Genomic DNA, 22358 nt, shown 5'->3' on the forward strand with positions numbered 1-22358 from the left:
CAAACCATAGGAGCCACAACTAATGGCCTGGTTCCCTGTCCTCATTGCCAGGCGTGTATCTTGGAGATAGATATGCCTAGTATTCTAGGTTAAATTCCAATTTAGTTAAATTCTAAACTCTAGACCAGAGCCGTCCAATAGAATTTGGAAGTGTCCTAAATCTGTACCGTCCAGTCACTAGCCAAGTGTGGCTCTTGAGCACTTCAAATGAAGCTAGTTTGATTGAGGTACTCAAATTTTCATTTAATTTAATTTTAATTAATTAGATTTAAATAGCCACATATGGCTACTGGCTTCTGTATCAGAGAGCGCAGCTCTTTGTATACCCTTAACTGAGCTGTAGTCCTCTTCTATCCTTGAAATGTTGGCCTCCTTTGCCGTAGCGTGCGGTACTAGATGGGTCCCATGTAGAGAGGTGAGGGAGCAAAGAAACACCAGCTTAGCCAATCAGCTTGCTTATCAGTGGGATGGTAGAAATTGCAGCTGAATTTCCCTCATTATCCATGGTTGATTAGGTGATTATCAGACTCACGCTCCAGTCTAAGGAAATGTCTTTAGGTCTCTGCAAACTTGGACAAGAAGTGGAAGGAAAAGAAAGAGCATAAAAGTTCTGTATAAGCAGCATCTGCCTATAGACCTAGTTCTGATTTTTGGAAGAGAGAAAAATCTGGCAAGTGAATACAGGTGGTGGCCGTGGAAAGATAGAGGATTATGGGCTTTGGATTCCTTTTTTGAGGATGGGAAATAGTGTATATGTTTGTAAGACAAGATCAGTATGGCTGTGGAGGAGGAAAGATAAACATAAACATTTATTTAAACTAATAAGACTGGTTTGTGGGTAATTATCATGGAGGAAGTTAATTGGACAATAAATTGGGTAAACCTGAGGGTCTGCACTCTCACTTAGGAGGGAACCTGGATATGCACTTCTTGTAGTGCTGAATGATGGTTGCAGTTAATCGGGTTGTTGGACAAAAGGATTGATCCTGCAAAGGGAAGAGGCTGTCCTTTGGGTGCATGGAGTGAAGGTGACCAATATGAGTTTAGTCAGAGAGTTGTATTAGTATTGAGGGAACTGTAATTATGGCCTAACTCCTCATGATTGAAAAGCTAACCTTCTGAGTATCCTATTTGTGGAGTTTATTAGGAAAAGAAGTTGACCAGTTATATATCAGGAAAGGGGTAAGGGAGACTGAGGGAGAGAAAGAAGGAACATTTATTGAGCACCTACTATATTCACTTATATTAATTATTCAATCAACTAAAAGCCCATAGGTAAGTAGATTATCCTTATTTTATATGTGTAATGAGGTTGAGAGACTAACTTGCTCACAGCTGGACAGAGTGCCTGACTACACTATCTGTGTTCTTTCCACTAGAGTTAGGGCATCATCTTGTGATCCTAAATTATAATTCAGATATGTCTGAGATGCCTGAGCACTTGTGTCATGAATAAGTAGGTGGCAAATTCAGGAGCAAAATGAATGGTTTTCAGGAGGAGATTTTTATTTGAGTAACTGGGTGGTAGAGGGGCTTCTGGGAGACAAGGGTGGAAGAACAGCCTGGTTTTCCAGCTTCCGGGATTCATATTTGAGCCCTGTAGTGAGAGGAGCTGAAGGCGGAAGGTGAAGGATCCGTTTCCATGAGCACCTCTGAGAGGCGCAGGGATATGAGCAGCCCTGCTCTGTAGGAAGCTCGGTGACAGAGCATGTTGTGGGTTAGGTTGGGAACAGGGCATCTTCTCCGCTGCTGCTCAGATGTAGCATGTTGCCTATACAGTGGGCACTGCAGGGAAACCAGCATCACTTTGGCATCTTGCATATTCAGAATTGGGAAATAAATGGCACCTATGGCTTGGGTGACATCATTCTCATTGACACTGTGCCAGTTATAACCTTCAAGTGGCCTTTACAACTGTGAACATCAGGAAGGTGTCTCAGAGAAGATGACAGGATTATTTAGGAGATCAGAAGTCCTTAGTGGGGTAGAATTTGTCAGGAGATATAGCTTCCATATTATGCAAGTGGGGCCATGAACTGGTGAAAAATACTAAAAACTTTTATTGTGAAACATTTAAAATATATACGAAAGTAGAGAACATAATATAGTGAACTCCTTTGTACCGTCAGCCAGCTATAGCTGTTATCAGCTTGTTTCTTCTGTAACCCCAATGTCAGGATTTGAAATTTTAGTTTACAGTTTAACATAACTTCACTTGTACTCCCAGGCTAGTGAGTCCCAAAGGAGCTCAGGATAAAGACAATGTTATATTTTGTTTATTTATTCGTATCTCAGCTACTTCCAAAGAGAATTTGAAGTGACTGATGATTAAGGTAAGAGTAAACACTACACACCTACCAGAACGGCTGAAAAGAAAAAGATTGAAAGTACCAAGTGTTTATGAGGATGTGAAGCAACCAGAAGATAGATTACTGATGGGAGTGTGAATTTGGTATAGCCACTTTGAAAAACGGTTTGGAAGAACTTACTAAAGCTGAGTATATACATACTCTCTGTCCCAGCAATTCCATTCCTAGGCATATAGTCAACAGTAATGTGTATCAGTGTTCAGTAAAAGACGTACTAGAGGGCTTCCCTGGTGGCACAGTGATCGAGAGTCCGCCTGCTGATGCAGGGACACGGGTTCGTGCCCCGGTCCGGGAAGATCCCACATGCCTTGGCGTGGCTGGGTCCGTGAGCCATGGCCGCTGAGCCTGTGCATCTGGAGCCTGTGCTCCGCAACGGGAGAGGCCACAACAGTGAGAGGCCCGCGTACGAAAAAAAAAAAAAAAAAAAAAAAAGAAGTACTATAATAGTCTTGTTGTAGCGCTCTATTACAGCCCCAAACAGGAAGCTATCCAAAGAGCATCTGCCAGCAATAGAACAGGTAAATAAATTGTGTTCTATTTACACAATGGATTACTACACAGCAATGAAGAGGAATGATCTGCAGCTAGAGGCAACAATATTGGTAAATTTTACAAGCATAATGTTGAACCAGAGAAACTAGATGTAATAGAGTACAGATTTTCCTCAACTTAGGATGGGGTTACATCCCAATAAGCCCATTGTAAGCTGAAAATGTTGTAAGTCAAGAATGCACTTAATACACCTAGCCTACCAAACATCATCGTTTAGTCTAGCCTACCTTATATGTGCTCAGAACACTTACATTAGCCTACATTGTGCCTTACGTTAGGCACAGTCATCTAACACAAAGCTTATTTTATAATAAAGTGTTGAATATCTCGTGTAATTTATTGAAACTATATTGAAAGTGAAAAACAGAATGGTTGTATGGGTATAGAATGGTTGTGAGTATATCAGCTGTTTATCCTCATGATTTTGTGGCTGACTGGGAGCTGCAGCTTGCTGCCACTGCCCAGCGTTGTGAGAGATGATCATACCACATATTGCTAGCCCAGGAAAATATCAAAATTTGAAGTACAGTTTCTCCCGAATGTGTATCCCTTTTGCACTGCTGTAAAGTCGAAAAATTGTTGTCAGACCATCTTAAGTTGGGGACTGTCTGTATTTTCTGGCCCTTTACAGAAACAGTTTGCTGACTCCTATTCTTGTTAATATTACCAGATATAGTTGAGGGAGTCCTGACTAACTAGGAAGCCTGGGCTCTGGCTCTGTGACTTTGGGCAGATCACTCAGCTCCTCAGGATTTATGTCCTGAACGAGCAGGTGATGAGCTGTGCTTCTAGGAGTAGCTCCAACTACAAATTCATTTTTTCCTTTAAAAAAAAAAAAAGCTAACTTTTTGCCAAGGCTTACAAAATTTGGCTTCTTTCTACCTCTCTTGCTTTATTTCCTTTCCTTGACTTCACTTCAGTCACACTGGCCATCTTGGCTATTCCAAACATACTCAGCTCTTTTGTACTTCACTGCCTTTACACTTCTTATTTCCTGTTTGGAGTACTCTTCTTCCACCTCTTTGCATGGCTTACTGCTTATCTCTCATTTCTCTGTTCAGAGGTCTCTGTTTCAAAGAGATGACCTCTATCCTCTTTTCTAACATAGCACTCTCATACTCGGTCACTGCTCTTTACTTTACCTTGTTAATTTCTTTCACTTTTTTCCCCACAAAAAACAATTTCACAGTTTCTTTTATCAGAACTTATTTCCTTTATCTGTGTACTTGTTTATTATCTGTCTCTCCCACTAGAATGGAAGTTCCACGAAGGCAACTACTTTGTAAGTCTGGTTGCTTGCTATGCCCCTTGTGCTTAGTACAGTCCCTGGCACTGTTGAATGATTGGATTAATTATTTAACTACTGCAGAGTCTTAAAGGACTTGGTAAAATGGTAGATTTTATTTCAAATGCAAATAAGAGCCCTGGAAAAAAAATTAAACTATTATTATAGCTAAGTTGATTTCAATGGCTTGTTGTTTGCAGCTGCTTTTATAATGATTTAAATTCTTCCGCAGAGCTGTCAGGTATGTTTATATAATCATCCTTAATTTACATAGAATGTGAAGTCATAAGTATACTGACTTCTTCCAAAGCACTGTGGTTTACTGAATTTCTGGGATTTGTAAGTCAATGTGGCTTTTGTTTTTGTTTTTTAAATCAAATTTTGGAAAATTTCAGGCATTTTTTTCTCTTCAAATGTATTTTTTGCTGCCCAATTTTTACTCTCTTCTCCTTCTGGGTCTCCAATTAATGTATGCTGGACTGTTTGATGTGTACAGTTGATTTTCCTGTAGTCTTTTTTTTTCCTCTCTCAGTTCTTCAGATAGGATGATATACATATATATTTTTGTTTTTTGTTTTATTTTCCTTCTTTCTTTTTTTGGCCATGCTGTGTGGCATGCAGGATCTTAGTTCCCCAACCAGGGATCGAACCCATGCCCCCTGAAGTGGTAGCGTGGAGTCTTAACCACTGGACCACCAGGGAAGTCCCTGGTTGATTTATATTGATGTCTTCAAGTTCATCCACTCTTCTACCATCTCTGATCTTCTTTTAAGCCCATCCATTTCTTTTTTCAGTTCTGGAATTTCCAGTTGGTTCTTTTTTTTAAAAAAGTTTCATTACTCAGATTCTCTGTGTATGCTGTGTGTATACCATAGATATTAAAAGTAAAATCTTTGGGGCTTCCCTGGTGGCGCAGTGGTTGAGAGTCAGCCTGCTGATGCAGCAGACACGAGTTTGTGCCCCGGTCCGGGAAGATCCCACATGCCGCGGCGCGGCTGGTCCCGTGGGCCATGGCCGCTGAGTCTGCGCGTCCGGAGCCTGTGCTCCGCAGCAGGAGAGGCCACAACAGTGAGAGGTCTGCGAACTGCAAAAAAACAAACAAACAAACAAAAAAAGTAAAATCGTTGAACATATTTTCCTTAAAGTTTTAAAGCATATTTATAGTAGCTACATTAGTTAATCTGTTAAATCCAATGTCTGGGCCATCTTGGGATCAGTTTCTGCTCACTGCTTTCTGACTTGTATACTGGGCATTGTGAATAGGATGTCACAGACTTGAATTCTCTTATCCTCTGAGAATAGTGAGTTTTTTCTGTTTTTTAAATAATAGGTAGATTATTTGCTGGCTTATGACCTTGAACTTGTTTAGGTTTGGTTTTATGCTTTGTTGAGAGCATAAGGTATTTCCCAGATCTAACTCCCAGGAGGACTCAGTTCCCAGCCTCTGCCTCCTTCCTGATCAGGGCTTATTTTAGGCTTCCTTAGAGCAGGTCTAGAGTAGGCCTTAGTCTCAGATGTGGTCTTTATTCCTAGGGCTCTGCCTTTTGGGTGTCTCAGTTGGATGCCCAGAGTGTTAACAAGCTATCGAAGTATCAGTGTGGTTTCACCACTCTGACTGGGCCAGAACTCCTAGGAGTTCCATTGCCCCTCAGCACTGTCTTCTGCTTACCTCTGTTCCATTCTTAACCCTTTAGCAGTTCTCTGGTAAGCTTCATCTTGCCTTGTACATGTGTAGCCCAGACCTCAGGCAAGGATTCTTGGAGAACTTCCACAGTGGGGCCTCCCCTCCACACAGTTCTCTTTTCTCTTGGGGTTTGCCCCACCGATTTCAACTGCTTAAACTCTGATATTTTCCTCCTTAGCTCAGCCGACTGCTTCACTCTGCTTGGACCATTTCCTCTGCTTGGAGTATTCTTTCTTCAACCTTATCCTTACTGTGCTTGGACTTCAGCTCATTGCACCATAATCCAGAAATGTCCGCAGGCAGAAAGCTGGGGTGATCATGGGGCTCACCTCATGTGTTTCCCTTTCCTTAGGAACCAGTCTTTTACCCATGGTTTAATGCTAGAAAAAGTTGCTTTATGTATATTTCCCACTCTTATGATGGCTAGTTTAGTACCAGTTATTTTGTCATATCCAGAAGTATAGTTCTGAAGGCTGTTCTGTTTGGAGAGGAATGAATTCTTAAAAAGAAAATCATATTTTATTTTAGACATTTATTTTTCATTTCCTGAGTCAGTGCTTATTTATTGCCTGTCTTCTGTTTGCGATTGGCACTGGGCACGTAAGGGGAACGGAACACAGTTTCTCTCCTCAAGCGTACTTTACTAATGATAAGGAGGCAAACAAATAGTAAGTTCGAGTCTGGGTTTTTTTTTAAATAACTTTCATTGAAGTATAATATACTTGGTCACGGTATGGTTCCCACTCTGTCTCCAATTTGGTAACTTATTATATAAGGACAAAGAAGTTAACCCAACTCTTCCAAAGGAGAGGCTTTGGTAGTAGGGTGTAAGCTGTAAATACACTTTTCTAAACCACTATTTCTTTTTTTTTAAAGGTTTATTTATTTATTTAATATTTTATTTTTGGCTGTGTTGGGTCTTTGTTGCTGTGCGCAGGTTTTCTCTAGTTGTGGTGAGCGGGGGCAACTCTTCGTTGTGGTGTGTGGGCTTCTCATTACAGTGGCTTCTCCTATTGCGGAGCACGGGTTATAGGTGCGCGGGCTTCAGTAGTTGTGGCACACAGGCTCAGTAGTTGTGGCTGTAGAGCGCAGGCTCAGTAGTTGTGCCGCATGGGCTTAGTTGCTCCGCAGCATGTGGGATCTTCCTGGACCAGGGCTTGGACCTGTGTCCCCTGCATTTGCAGGTGGATTCTTAACCACTGTGCCACCAGGGAAGTCCCTAAACCACTATTTCTTAACGATTAACCATTACTTAACCATTTGCCTTATTTTGAAATAATTAGCAAGAGCTGTAAAAATGCCATTTTGCCATTGAGAAATTTTTTTCACTAGAGATGCAGACATCAGATATCTTAATGTATTTATGATATTAAAAATTTTCTCTCTGTCTGACTTCTATAGCGTATTTAATAATCAAAACAAATTTTTTCAACTTTCATTTTTAGAAGGTCTCCCTAATTAATGGAAACAAACTTATCTAAACTCTGTTTCATATATCACCACTGACAACCTGATAATCTTCAACTCAGGCTTTTGGCTATGGAGTGATTTTTGCCAGCAGTCACTGATAATGATGTATGAATTGGATGTGAAACAGATTCTACTAAATTTTCATTGGTTGATATAAGAACATCATTTTAACAATGATTGTTGTTTATTATGGTAAAAATATCTAAGATGCAGACTTGCAGTATTGTGCTTTCAGTTTGCTTGTCATTTACTATTGTCATTTGTGATCAGATGGTAATAGCCAACCTTTCAATTCTTTTGAGACTGTTTCTCCACACTGCTGCTGTTTCTTCTGACCCATTCATCCCATCCCCCTCCCAATTGCATTTTTAACAAAATAGAAACACATATTATCTCCATTATCAAAGAGAATATGTTTGCCTCCTGCTTCCATTTCCTTTGTATCTTTTAAGATACAATTGAAAATAATTTTATATGTGTACCAAAAGAATGTATATATTAATGGGTTTGGGCTAAGACAATTGTGATAAATGTTTTGGAATTGCATAAGGAGTACATATATGTTTTGATTTGTTGATAGGAATGATCACAGTATTGTGAGTTTGAAGCTGAATAAGTGATGGTAACATCACCGAAGTGCCCAGTCCTACAAACATGGCTTTTTACTGACAATAATTTTTTTGACTGTTGTATTGCAGCTGTTGAAAATGGACAGATAGATGTGTTAAGGCTGCTACTTCGATATGGAGCAAATGTTAATGGATCCCATTCTATGTGTGGATGGAACACCTTGCACCAGGCTACTTTTCAGGTAAACTCTGAATTTATTATTTCATTTCCTTGTAAATTGTGTGTTTTACCCTTTTAAAATGACAGTTCAATACAGTTTTTGCTTCCTACTTGCCTGTGATTTATGATGGTTAGTGCAGTACAGAAAAGGCAGTCTAAATGCTAACGTCATTCTGAATAAGCCAACTGCTCTAGTAGTTCTAGTAGCTTTGGGCTGCAGGGATTATCTAAGTTTTTCAAATGTTGATAGCATAGTTAAGAGACCATCAGAATATTTGGGATATAAATTGATAGCAATGGCTTATTTTATTTATAGCACTGTGTTTAGAAACTGTGATGACATCTTAGTGCTTGTACTTGCAAACTAATTTTGCAGGATTTTATAAGGATTATAATTCCTAGAGATTCCCAGTGTTTTATCTGTTTATGTTTAATGTTCTAGCTAAAGGTACAGAATAATCTGATTGTTTAACACTTTCTTCCCATCCACCAATACACTTTTTTCCTTTAGTGAGGATAAAAAATATACACACACACAACAATAAAAAAGATATCTTCTATTTTCTTTGTTTTCTCTTATTTAAAATATGAATCTGTGCCTTAGGAAAATGCTGAGATCATAAAATTGCTTCTTAAAAAAGGAGCAAACAAGGAATGCCAGGATGACTTTGGAATCACACCTCTATTTGTGGCTGCTCAGTATGGCAAGCTAGAAAGCTTGAGCATACTTATATCATCGGGTAAGACTAATTCATTGGGTAAGACTAATCCATTAGCCTTTACACTGTTAAGATCATGAGTTTTAACTTTGTATCTTCTTAGGAAGAGTAATTCTTGACCAGATATAAATCAGGTTCTGTAATTTATGGTCTTTTATGTTAGTGGTAAATAAGAGTACATACATAGTTCATTTATAAGCCTGGTTACTAAGTCTCTATTACTAACATAATACATTGCGCAACTATTAATTTATCTGAGTAGGACCATAATGATCTATCATTAAAGCAGGTTTATCGGCAAGTTAAATGATGGTGCTGTCCTTTATTATAGGGACCTGAGCAATTCCAACTTTCTAGGGTACAAGAAAAAAAAAGACTAGTATAGGCTTAATTAATTTTTTAGATAGTTATTTTGTATATTAACCCTTTGAGTTGTATGTTTTGATCAATTGTGTGATATTTAAATGGATTTATTTCAAAGCATGTTTATACTTTATTATGTTAATAAATAGCAACAGAAGCCTGTTAAAGGATTCTCAGTGACAATGATTACACATTCAGCATTGTCAGAGAGGATGGTGTTGAGGTGGCATTCTTACTCTGTGTGACATTTCTGTGACCAGAAACTTTTGTTATGTAAGAGCTTTTCAGTTCTTCCAGACACTGCGTGTGCACTCACACTGCTAACCTGACGAAGCATGGATAGTCAGGAGCGATGGGAAATACACCAGATTTGCCACCACGCAATTTTTTTTTAATACTTAGACTTTTCACATATCTTCTGTAATACCTAAACTTTTAATAAATTACCAAAACAAAGTTTAAAGTTGAGAGAATCCCCCAAATCATTTGTTCAAGCTTTTTTTTTTTTTTTTTTTTTTGTATTAAGAATCCCAGGGGCTTCCCTGGTGGCGCAGTGGTTGAGCGTCCGCCTGCCGATGCAGGGGACGCAGGTTCGTGCCCCGGTCCGGGAAGATCCCACGTGCCGCGGAGTGGCTGGGCCTGTGAGCCATGGCCGCTGAGCCTGCACGTCCAGAGCCTGTGCTCCGCAACAGGAGAGGCCACAACAGTGAGAGGCCCGCGTACCGCAAAAAAAAAAAAAAAAAAAAAAGAATCCCAGGCTTGGGGACTCCCCTGGTGGTCCAGTGGTTAGGAATCCGCCTTCTAATGCAGGGGACATGGGTTCGATCCCTGGTCGAGGAGCTAGGATCCCACATGCCACAGGGCATCTGGGCCCGTGTGCCACAACTGCAGAGCCCGTGCACCACAACTAGAGAGGCTGCATGCTGCAACTACTGAGCCAGTGTGCTCTGGAGCCCACATGCCACAACTAAAGAAGAACCTGCATGCTGCAACTAAGACCTGACACAGCCAAATAAATAAATTAATTAATTAATTAAAAAAAAAAAGAATCCCAGGCTCTGAGCATTTAAGTGCCTTGCCAAAGATCTAGAAAGTATTCCCTGGCAGAATCAGGACTTGGATCCAGGACTTGTGATTTCTCATCTTCCTTCTTCTATGTTGTACCTTCCCAAGGACTGTCATGATGTATTCTGCGACTTCCAGTCTGTAAGTTCCAGTTATTAGTGTGTAGGTAATATTTAGAATGAAATAGGTTAAACTGCAGCTAATGACTCCTCATGCTGAGCCTGTCTCCTGGAACACTAAGCACCTGTTTTGTTTTCCTTTGTTCTTTTTTTCTTCTCCTCTCTGAATAGTTATGAATGGCAAGTTGAAAAGGTATGTAGGTATGTTTATAATGTAACTATACATGTTTCTAACTCTTTAAAGTGACTTTCCTTTCAGTGAATTATCTCTCATTTTCCCAACTTTTCTACCTGTAATCTTACAAGGTCTAGTTCCTTATTCTTCCTTATACATTGAAATTGTCAATCAAAACAAAACATTGCTTAAAAGAGAAAGTAAGTAGGTTTCTTTTTTGACTTAGTATTTTCTCAGTTATAGTGTTCATTTCTTTCTGAGGCTGACAGTAGGTGAAGCCACCTTGTACAAATCAGGAATATTCTGTGTATCTAGACATGTTGAATATCCAGTTGGAATTTCTGACAGTTCCATAAACTCTAAGTTACCATTTGTGTTTTGCATTGTTTTTACCAATTTCAGGGCTTCGGTTTATTCAAGGTATATTTATGGAACATCCGTTTAAATAAAAAAGGAGTCTTTTCCCCCTTGATGATGATGATTTTTCACTGAGCTGTATTCCAGAAATTTAAAAATTCTCATGGTCATGTATTAACACCATACTTAGCATACTTAACACATTATTTGTCAATGAGAAAAGTTTGAGGAAGTCTGCTATTTTTGAAACCTTCACAAAAATTGAGGTCACTAAACTTTTTCACATCTTGGTACACTTGGGTCTAAATAATTGATTAGATTTATGCTTAAAAAGATCAGCTTAGAAACCCATTTAAATAGACCTTTTTCCTTTTAATGTGGGCTCTGTTTATCATGCACTGGTCATGAAGAAAAGTGATATAATGAAGAGTATAGTCAACATTAGTTTAAAGGCATAGCCCCCATGTATATCATATCTACTGGAATTTTTTTTTCACAAATCTTAGCCTGAATCAATTAGTGGCATCTGTAAAGTCTCATAATTTAGATTTTTTCCTTATCCTTCCAGTAATGATCAGAAATGTTATCCATATTTGATGGTTTGCATTTTTCCTTTTTTAAATGATTGCTTACTGGACCTTCAGAGTGCTTGTTGGAATGAAATGAATCCTTCATTGAATAAGTTTCTTATTTTAGCTTAAAAATGAATTCTAAAATATTAATCACTTGTTTTCATGCTGACATAAAAGTAAAAACAATGTAAATGATTACCAATAAGTTATAAAAATTAATATGTTTTAACAACAGTATCCACTAAGGAAGAAAAGCTATTGTACTGTGAAACCCTTTTAAGGCAACTGCTTTGAAATTTTTGTTAATTATTATTATTATTTTTTGCATTAAGGAGGGTTATATGTTAAATGTTTATTTTAGGTGCAAATGTCAATTGTCAAGCCTTGGACAAAGCTACTCCCTTGTTCATTGCTGCTCAAGAGGGCCACACAGAATGTGTGGAGCTTTTGCTTTCCAGTGGGGCAGATCCTGATCTTTACTGTAATGAGGACAATTGGCAGTTACCTATTCATGCAGCCGCACAAATGGGCCATACAAAGTAAGTGTTAAAAATGGAAAATAAAAATGGTCTCATAATTCAAAGGTAATAGAAATAGATCTTCTGGGCCAGACCCTTTACCTCCAGGCATAACCCTTGGTATTCCCTTCCCTACTGATCTGCTGGGTGACTAGATCCACCCCCCACATTTGTCCCCCTTGCAATCCCAGCAACTCGTAGTCTTGCCCTTTCCTAGTGTGAGGCAGAGTGGCCCCAGGGGCTTTCTCAGGGTAAGTCTTCTCTCTGACTTCTTAAGCTGTGGCTGTACTCTCCCACTCCTTTCCAGTTTTGTCCCAGGCATCTTTAGGTATTGATCTGATGGCTTTATTCAACTTATTTTTGTTACCTCCTTGGCCCCAGGAATGTTTTGAGTTTGTGATCTCTTTTGTGTGGACTGGGTAGTCCTCCACATCTTGAACCCTTTGACTGGACTTCTCTTTGTCTTATTTCAAATTCAACTTGGTACTTTCCCCTGCTTCTATTACTCTTCTTCCTTAGCCAGAAATTCCAATGAAATTTTTGGTATTGTCTGAAGAGAGAGAGACTTAACGAAAGTTGGAACTCCCTGAAATTGGGGGTTCCAGGAATCTCAGAAATTATTAAACCTGGTTATACCTGTGAGAATATGGCAGCCTGTCTTAACATAGATTGGTACAGTTTTTTTAAATATATATTTAAAGTTTTTAGAGTTATACTACTATAATAATAATTTTATAGCTCTTGTTAGTATTATTTAATTTAAAAAGTAATAGTGAAATGGTCTTGTCTTTAGTATGTATACATAGTAGGAAAACAGATGCTGTAATTGGGTTATTATGCCACTAGGTGGCATGGTATTTTACTATTTCCTTAAAGATATTTGTAATCATGTTTGTGCCCTGTTGAAGAGTATAATTTTTCCAACTCATTTAAAAAAATTTAACACATTTATTACATATGAGAGACACTAAACAGATTCTTTATTTTAACAAAGTACTTAGGCTTAAAAATTTGATGTTTTTCTTAACTGTTGATTGTTTATTTAATCATAAATCTTAGGTACAATTATACTCTGAGCTTTAAATTGATACCAAAATCCTCTTGAGAATTTGTCCTCATTTGTTCTCAATTTTGAGAATTCTGTTTGTCACTGATGATTTCCTTCATGGTGAAATATAAGTTCTCCTTAAATATTATCTTAGTCCTACCTTACCTAAGGAAAAGTAGCAAAGAGAAAGAATGTTATCAATTCTTAATTTATTCTTAATTTTTAAATAAATCTGCCTTAATATTTAAAGAGCTCATCTTCTTTTCTGAGAATACAATATTTTAGCAGAATTTCTGACTTCTTCCTCATGACAATACTATTCATTTCATGTCACTCACCATCTTAAAAAATTCTTTTTTTTTTTTTAACATCTTTATTGGGGTATAATTGCTTTACAATGGTGTGTTAGTTTCTGCTTTATAACAAAGTGAATCAGTTATACATATACATATGTTCCCATATCTCTTCCCTCTTGCGTCTCCCTCCCTCCCAAAAAATTCTTACTGATTAGAAAAATAAAACTTTGGTTGCTACTCTATGAAGGAAAATAACTTGTTTTCTTGATAACAAGTTTATATTTAGTATAATGAAGTTTTAAAAAATTTATTAGATCCTAAAATATCTAATATAAAATTTGAATTTTGGGGAGGAAGGTGGTTGTTGGTGGGAAGGTAAATAATTCGTGAAAAATAAAGGACTGTGTGTTATCTGTTTACTTTTATGGGAATGTTATTTAGCTCTGCTTCAGATACCTTTAAGGATCTTTCTATTAAGCAACAATAATGAGTGTAACATTTCAGAGTATGTAGCTTGTAATAATTTACTGTAGATAGAAAGTACACTGAAGACAGAAAGACTTTTTAAAATCAATCAGTGGGTGACTCAAAATATGTGCTGTAGAAATGTCTGCACTTATGTACATATAAAAGCATTATATACCCCTGAATGTGTGTATTTGCAGAATCTTGGACTTGTTAATACCACTTACTAACCGGGTCTGTGACACTGGGCCAAACAAAGTGAGTCCTGTGTACTCAGCAGTGTTTGGAGGGCATGAAGAGTGCCTAGAAATGTTGCTCCAGTCTGGCTACCGCCCAGATGCCCAGATGTGCCTCGTCTTCGGATTCAGTTCTCCCATGTGTATGGCTTTCCAAAAGGAGTATGTATATTTGCTGTATTTTTATTCTTTTTTGCTATATGGAGATGTATTTCCAAATGACTTTCTTTTGTGAAGCAGTATGTCTTAGAGCTAAATTTTTAACTTAAAAACAAAAACCAGACAAAAACAAAAGCCTTCTGTGATGCACCTTGTTAAGTCAAACTATAATAAAAATTAGGTGATAATGTCAGATTTTTTTCCTTCTTTCTTTGGCTCTGGATTATATTTTTGGTGTAGCAATTTTAGAGCATACTTTCAATATATTAAAGTAAATGCAGGAATTCTCTGATATCCTTGGTCTTCAAAACAATTTAAGAATTAAAACAAACTTTAAGTTGCACAATGAATAAGGGCTGAAGATTTAATGTATAATGTGGTGACTGTAGTTATAATGTGACTGTATTATATAATTGAAATTTGCTAAGAGTACAACTTAAATGTTCTTAAAAAAAAGAGGTAAATATTTGAGGTGATGAATGTTTTCACAATGTATGTGTATGTCAAATCACCACATTATATACTTTAACTATCTTACAATGTTATTTGCCAGTTATACCTCAGTAAAGCTGGGAGGCAAAAAGATAAAAAAGTTAAAAATATCTTTGTCAAGTATGATATTGACCCTGTGTCAGGCTATTTATCATTTGAAATTTATATTTACAAGACTTGTTATGAACCTAAAATAAAACTTTAGTTTTCTAGATATTCCTGCATTTTTAATGTATTTGGTATGTAGCGTTTATTTCTGTAGGTCACACTCAGTTTAAAATTTTTTTTTTTTTTTTTGCGGTACGCGGGCCTCTCATTGTTGTGGCCTCTCCCGTTGCGGAGCACAGGCTCCGGACGCGCAGGCTCAGCGGCCATGACTCACGGGCCTAGCCACTCTGTGGCATGTGGGATCCTCCCGGACCAGGGCACGAATCCGTGTCCCCTGCATCAGCAGGCGGACTGTCAACCACTGTGCCACCAGGGAAGCCCTAAAATTTTTTTAAATATTTCTTTTGCTTATCTGCCATGATGCTGTGAGTAGAATAAATGAAGAATTACTGATAGATTATTGATTAGATTCTGGCCAAGACTTGTCTATAAGACTCCTAAGGTTTTTAAATAGACGGTAAGAATAAGGCTATGTGTAAGAAAAGCCATATTGAGTAAAATCTGTCCATGCAATAATGGACTAAGTTGTGCAGGTAGTTGCTGTTGTTTTTTAATGACGCAAAAGAGTTTGCAAGCTTACCTCAAATTTCATTGGCTTTACTGAATTCACCATTATGGATTGCTAGCTATGACTTAATTTAAACAGTTATCAAAAACTTATTTGCTAAGCTTTTCAGTCTCTACCATCTTGTAATATTTGCTATGTAAAATAGTAGTTCATTTCATTTGTTCTGAATTTAAGCTTCTATGTATACACTGTACTCTGAGTATTTGGGGTTTTGGTTAATCTGAGTATCTGGAGTTTTGGTTAATCTGAATATCTGGGATCCACTCTATGCATATCTTTCATGATTTCATGGTATACCTCCTTAGGTTTTGTCTTTATAAACAGAGGAGCCCTAATTATTTTAGTTTACCTCACTAGGGCTGTACTGATGACTTTAGTTGATTCATTTACCTTTCTCTGTACATATCTATCTCCATTGTATTTTATTATTAGATCAGAATTGAATTTTTTTTAATAAATTTATTTATTTTATTTATTTTTGGTTGCCTTGGGTCTCCGTTGAAGTGTGCGGGCTTTCTCTAGCTGTGGCGAGCGGGGGCTACTCTTCGTTGAGGTGTGCAGGCTTCTCATTGCAATGGCTTCTCTTGTTGTGGAGCACAGGCTTTAGGCGTGCGAGCTTCAGTGGTTGTGGCGCAGGCTTCAATGGTTTTGGCGCGTGGGCTCAGTAGTTGTGGCTCGCAGGCTCTAGAGCGCAGGCTCAGTAGTTGTGGCGCACGGGCTTAGTTGCTCCACAGCATGGGGGATCGTCCCCAGCCAGGGATCGAACCCGTGTCCCCTGCATTGCCAGGCGGATTCTTAACCACTGCGCCACCAGGGAAGCCCCTGAACATTTTTTTATTTGATCAGAATGTAATGGTTTTGTATAGTTTTGTATAGTTGTATGTCTATGTGTCCAATATAACAATGATCTGTTTTAGTGTTCATCTTACTTTTGGAGGAATATTTTTGGTCCTGATCACAGCACCTAAGCTCATGCCTCATCATCTTATAAGTGTAATTTAAATTAAACATATTAAACCATAGCAGTACCCCTGTTAACCCTGAAACACCTTAAAATTAATGTTTTTCTGGCCTGAGAAATCAGGTAAATAGAACCCTGTGGAACAGAGCGTATGAGGGGAGTCCTGGAGAAGAGAGAGCTGGAGAAGGGGTTCTCTTAATTCTGTGTACAAACCTGCATATGTCCAGAGCCCATCCAAGCTTTGAATGCACAGGACAGACATTGAAAAGAAGATTTGAACTATCACCCAAGTCTCAGGCCCCTGAATGGTACATTTCATGGGGCCAGACGCAAAGCAGCATAGCAAAGGCTTGAGAACTGAACCAGCAGTCTGTAGAGGTCAAAAAGAAATTGTAGTCTAAACCTAACTAGGTTATATGCCTGCTAAAATAAACAAACACAATCAGTATTATATTCAAAAGATTATAACAGGAGCCAGGCCTAGAGTTTACACACAGCGTTACTGTTTGTAATGTCCAGGATACAGTCTAAAATGACTTGACATATGAAGAACCAGAAAATATGACCAGTTTTAGAGGGAAAAGACAATTAACAGGTGTCAACCCTGAGATGATCTAGATGTTGGAAATATTAAATAATTGAAAAAAGCTATTATAATGGTGCTTAATGAAGTAAAAACACTTGAAATAAATGGAAAGGTAGATATTTTCAGCTGAGAAATAAAAACTGGAGCCAAATGGACTTTTTAAAACTGAGAAATATAAAATCTGAAATGAAAAATTAACTATATGAGCTCCATAGCAGAATGGAATTGATAGGAAAGAGTCAACTTGAAGATAGACCAATATAAATTATCCAGACAGAAGAACAGAGAAGATGACGACTTGGGGGACAAAAAGGAACAGAGCCTCAGGGACCTGAGAGACAGTATGACTGGGGTTGACATTCATGTCATTAGGGTCCAGAAGGGAAGAGAAAGAAGTTGTGAACTGATAATGGGCGAAAACTTCCCAACATTGGATAAAGATGTAAGTTTTATAGATTTAAGAAGCTCAGCAAACCAAAATAGGATAAACCCAAAGAAAAGCATGCTCACCAATAATCAAACTGCTGAAAACTAAAAGTAAAGAAGCAACAGTGTGGCGTATGGTGGTCTTTGGTCACAGACATGAGGTAACAAACTTTGGTTTTTGCTACTCTTGGCAATTTTGCTCTGTAAAATGGCCCTGTAGAGCATAACTAAAATCTGTTTTGGTGGCTTTAAAAGGGCTTGTCAGATATTTTCTTTCATGTGGGAACTTGTAATTGGACCAAATGTATTTTTAATTAGTAAGGTAGGTTTTCAGTAACAAAAGTCACTGGAAAATACTATTTGTTAGTCTAAAGGAAAAAAGTCAAAATGTCAGAATATCTGTTTTATGAGGGTACATTCTCCTAGTCTTTCCAGTTGACTTTTTGTTTGCCTGGGCCCATGGCAGTAGACTTAATTTTGATATATCTTTGCTGTTATTACCTACTCTGCGGGGAATTTAATTGACAGGGAAACATTTCCCAAAGGAATAAATCTAAGCAATGGTAGCATCATAATCACATATGCTCACATTTAATGTGTATAAAAATATAGTACATTGCACAATTTTTGGCACACAGAAAAATATCAAGGTTAATTCTCTTCATTTCTGGAGAAGAAAGTCATTTTGCCATCCTCCATTTATCTAAAAAAGAGCATCAATTAAATTTTTAGTCTCTATATTATTAAGCTAACGTCTGGCTCTTAGTTTGCATGTCATCACTGTACATGTAATGTGAAAATCATTTGATTATTTTGGGACTCGGTGTAAAGCTGATCAAGCAAGAAAACTGTCATTCTCCCAGTAGGTTTTGTTTTAGTATATCAGAGGGTAATATAGCCAGTGTCTGCGGAAAAATATCGACGTTGAAAAATTCATTAATTTTTAATTTCTTTCATTAAGTATGCATCTGAAAATTTGGATTCTCTATGGTTGCATACCTAAAATTAATTAAAGTAATTACAATTACTATTTTTAAAAAAAGGACCGTGGACTAAAATTTTCATTTAAAAGTAACTTTTTTGTGCTGTTTCTCCTTAACAAATGATGTTTGAATTTCCTATATTACATTTACCAATTATGAATAAGAATTTGCGTTTTAGTCACAGTAATGATACCAGGGAACTTGGAAGACTCCATTTTCCAAAATTAATTATTAGATATTCAGATTTTCAGAGTTGGCAATAGACAATGAGATAAGTTTAGTGGTATAAGTTTTGAAATTTCATTTTTATAGCAATGGTGTGTTGTTACAATAATGTTAGTTTGGCGTAAGATTGTTGTAGAAAGATTTAATCAGCACTTAACTGACTCCAGGTATTAATGAGTCAAAAACTTTTGTTTTCTTAATTTGTATGTTTTCTGGTATTTCTCAGAGATCTAGAAATTTAATACTTGTGACCCTCCTTGCACTGTTGGCCTGTTATGTTCTAGTAAACATATCTGCTTTTACAAATAGTATAATTAATATCAAAAGGTGATGAAAATAATAAATATAAATAATGGCTCTGGGTTTTAAGTTTTCCCTTCTTTATTACTTTATTCAGCTGATTTAACTTTTTAGCTCAGGATTAGCATTCTGAAACATTTTTACTGGGTATCCCTTGGAGAGGATAAGCTTCCATTTGAAGCAGTGACCCTTAGCTCTTCTCACACTCCAAAGCATGATAGAAAGATGTCTTGTCTCCTCCACCGTCATACAAAAGCATTCTTTGTCCTTTGGGGCTAACAAGTTAACAGCTTTAGTGACATGAAGCCAGTCTTTCAAGGGCATAGCTGAGTAATTCAACTCAAATGAGAAAATAGAAGAAAAAGACTCCTTTAACTGGAATGGGTGGAAGAGGAGGGAAGTTGAGAATTTCAGGACAATTTGAATAAATATTAATGCCTTTTCTATATGAATGTAGAAAGAGGTCCTGGCTTAACTGACCTGATTTTGTCTGTCTTTCTAATTGATACTAATCATTGTTATCCCATTAGTTTTGTAAAAATAATTGTGTCCATTCTTGTCATCATATCACACATGGATACATCTGACACAACCTAATGTTTTTATTTTATTTTCAGCTGACGGCTGAAAGTCATTCAGTAAAACTTATTATATGGCCTTTTGATGATTCAGCTGTTAAGTTAGTTGGATATTTTGTTGGGTAATTGAAACTAAAAGTCTCAAGATATTTGCCCATTTCTATATGTTTAAAAGAAACCTTGTTAGCATGTTGAATTTCCTTTTAAGGTGTTTTTTTATCTGGGCCTGTTTCTGTGCACATTTTTGAACTTCAAAGAGCAGTATGATGGAAAGTGTACATGCCTCCAGATAAGGTCTAGACATCGCATTTTTAGTTTTTAAACTTCTTCTCTTTCTCCGTGTCTTATGATTTTCACTGTTATATAATGTGGAATCTCTTAATGTGTGACAATTTGTTCTTGATATTTATGTTAAATGGGAGGGACTACTCTAGGACTTGATGAGTTTTTCCAATCCTCCATCAGGGCTTGAAAGAGAATTTGTATTAAGTGTTAAGAGAAACACATGCATATGTCCATGTAGTTTACATTGTAACCAAAGTTTTATCTAAGCCTTAGGGTCTACTCTTCTTGCTCAATGACATATAATAATCAAGGTCATCATAGAGCACCGAAGTTGCTTGAGTTTCTGGAGCTTGTACATGTATCTGAGACCTTCTTAATATCCTTTGCAGAAGCTCAGGGTATGCTGAGAAAGTTTTATGATCCTCCAGTTTATTTTTTTATTATTCACCATATAAATGGTAGTTTTGTTGGAAAAGGGTTTATAGTGTAGCAGTAGGCAGTTTCATAAGCCTTTTAGGAGTATGCTCTTGTCCTTTCTAACACAAGGCAATGTGATAATTGGAAGAAATTTAGAGTGGGGTTTTCCAAAGTGTGTTTTATAGAGTACTCATTCTATACATTGTTAATAGATAATACACAGGATTAAAAGGGTTCCTTAGTTAATTAAGTTTGGGAAACACAGGGTTAAGCAATGGTAATTAGATTTCTTTCCTGGAGGGCTTCTAACAATTTTTCTTATGGTGTTGTGTTTTATGAATTCCTAAGGGGGAATGAATCTACAAAAGTTTGAAAAATTTGGAAAAATGGGATGAACTTTACAATAAATACACTATTGTTCCTGTGTTTACAGACTTTTGGGGCATTTTATACTCTCTTTATTAGGCTGTTTTCAGATTAACTATTGGATCCATTGCTTTAATTCTAAGGGTACTTCTTCTGAAAGGTGTCTGGAGGTTGAAGAAAAACACTTGACCATATAAGTTGAAAATTTAAGTTCATCCTGTATTTGTCCTTTCATGGACTAGTGTATATTATAAAGTGTTTCTCAAATATTTTCATTATGGAGGCTTTTTGTCATATATCATTTTTCAGGGACTAGTGTTCCATGGAACATACTTTGGGAAACATAGGTCTGGCCTTAAAATAATTCTCAATTTGACTGTTTCATGAAGTGTTTGGTTTTTATAATGTAGGAGAGATATTTCAGATATTTGCTGTATCTATCATATTCACTGTTAGATTTTGGTTTGATATTATTATCCCAATTCTACCAATTACTAGCTTGACTAAGCTCCAGTTTTTACATCTAGAGTGGAGATGATAATAAAACTTACTTTTTAGGGTGATTGTGAAGATTAAGGCAAATCTTCGGTGTAACACATTTAACATACCATTTATTCTGGTACAGAATACATACTCAATAAAGTTTGTTATTATAGGGAATTATGTGCACATGTTCCTCTCACATTTAGAGATGGATGGTTGGTTTATCTGTGGCCTTGTGCTTAAAATTTTCTTAACATGAGCCACGTCTCGTTGCTATATTCGAAACTTGAATAAGAAAGCCTCTTGGTTTTGTAGTTTTATTCTAAACAGAAAAAAGGCTCTCTAGCTATCTGTAGCACTTAATCTAACAGGGTGCATTTAGGGCTCCCGTTTACCTTTGTATTCTATAGCAGAAAAACTGCTCTTTAAGAGCTAAAGTATCTATGGTTAGGCCATTGATGGTTTCAAATTGCTTGAGGGAAGAGTTTAGCCAGTCCCTGAATTGTACATGTAAACACAGATGCCTTGAAAATTAAGTCTTCTTGAGAATTATGTATCACATTTGTAATGAGGCAATGTCTTGAGCTTTTCCCACTGTTTACCTACATGTTTACTGGAATGTGTTCAACAGTCCATATCATGTGTTGATTGTTCTGTAGTGGAATCAGCAAGTAATAACTGTAGTAATAACGAGAAGCTAGTTAAATGAGGTCGAAGTAGTTGAAATAAACCAATTATATTGGTTATAACTGTTTAGAACCATCGGTCAGAAGTATCAATATATCCTTTAGCATTTCTTGTAGTGCAGGACTGTTGGCAACAAATTCTTTCAGCTTTCCTGTATCTGAAAGGAGCCAGAAGAAAAAATACATGCACACAGGGTTCTTTTCAAGAACACTGATATGAATGATGGGAGTTTCCTGGAACAAATAGCAATATATGGTAGACAGACAATGAATTTACTACTTTTTATAAAGAAATTTAAGAATTATAGATTTTTCTTTTCTAATTGCTATACATATTATTAATAATAAAGAGAATTACCGTTTAATCTTTTAACTGAAGAAAAGAGCACAAATTGGAGAACAAATGAAATAGATTTTACAAAAATTTACATGGGGTAGGTGACATTTTACTTATGTATATAGTGTTTTAACTGCCTTAAAACCTTGATTTCAGGTTCTATACATAAGTCCTCAGAAGTAGGAGGTCTCCCATGACAATGGTTTAAATGTTTTATGTTCATTTTCTCTTATTTTTATGACTTCATTATGTAGAG

General features: G+C 37.0%; 1 protein-coding gene across 3 annotated transcripts in view; it reads left to right on the forward strand.

The window, feature by feature from the left end:
* Positions 1-22358, forward strand: part of ASB3 (ankyrin repeat and SOCS box containing 3) — a 95559-nt gene that overhangs the window by 48392 nt on the left and 24809 nt on the right. For all 3 annotated transcript variants that reach the window (XM_019942631.2, XM_019942632.3, XM_073791368.1), the window contains 4 exons: positions 8059-8171; positions 8754-8889; positions 11881-12058; positions 14047-14244. In XM_019942631.2, the coding sequence (XP_019798190.1) occupies positions 8059-8171; positions 8754-8889; positions 11881-12058; positions 14047-14244 (625 nt within the window). The remainder of the gene's footprint in view (positions 1-8058; positions 8172-8753; positions 8890-11880; positions 12059-14046; positions 14245-22358) is intronic.

The sequence above is a fragment of the Tursiops truncatus genome, chromosome 14 (assembly GCF_011762595.2).
Source record: "Tursiops truncatus isolate mTurTru1 chromosome 14, mTurTru1.mat.Y, whole genome shotgun sequence".
In the NCBI taxonomy this organism is placed as follows: Eukaryota; Metazoa; Chordata; class Mammalia; order Artiodactyla; family Delphinidae; genus Tursiops; species Tursiops truncatus.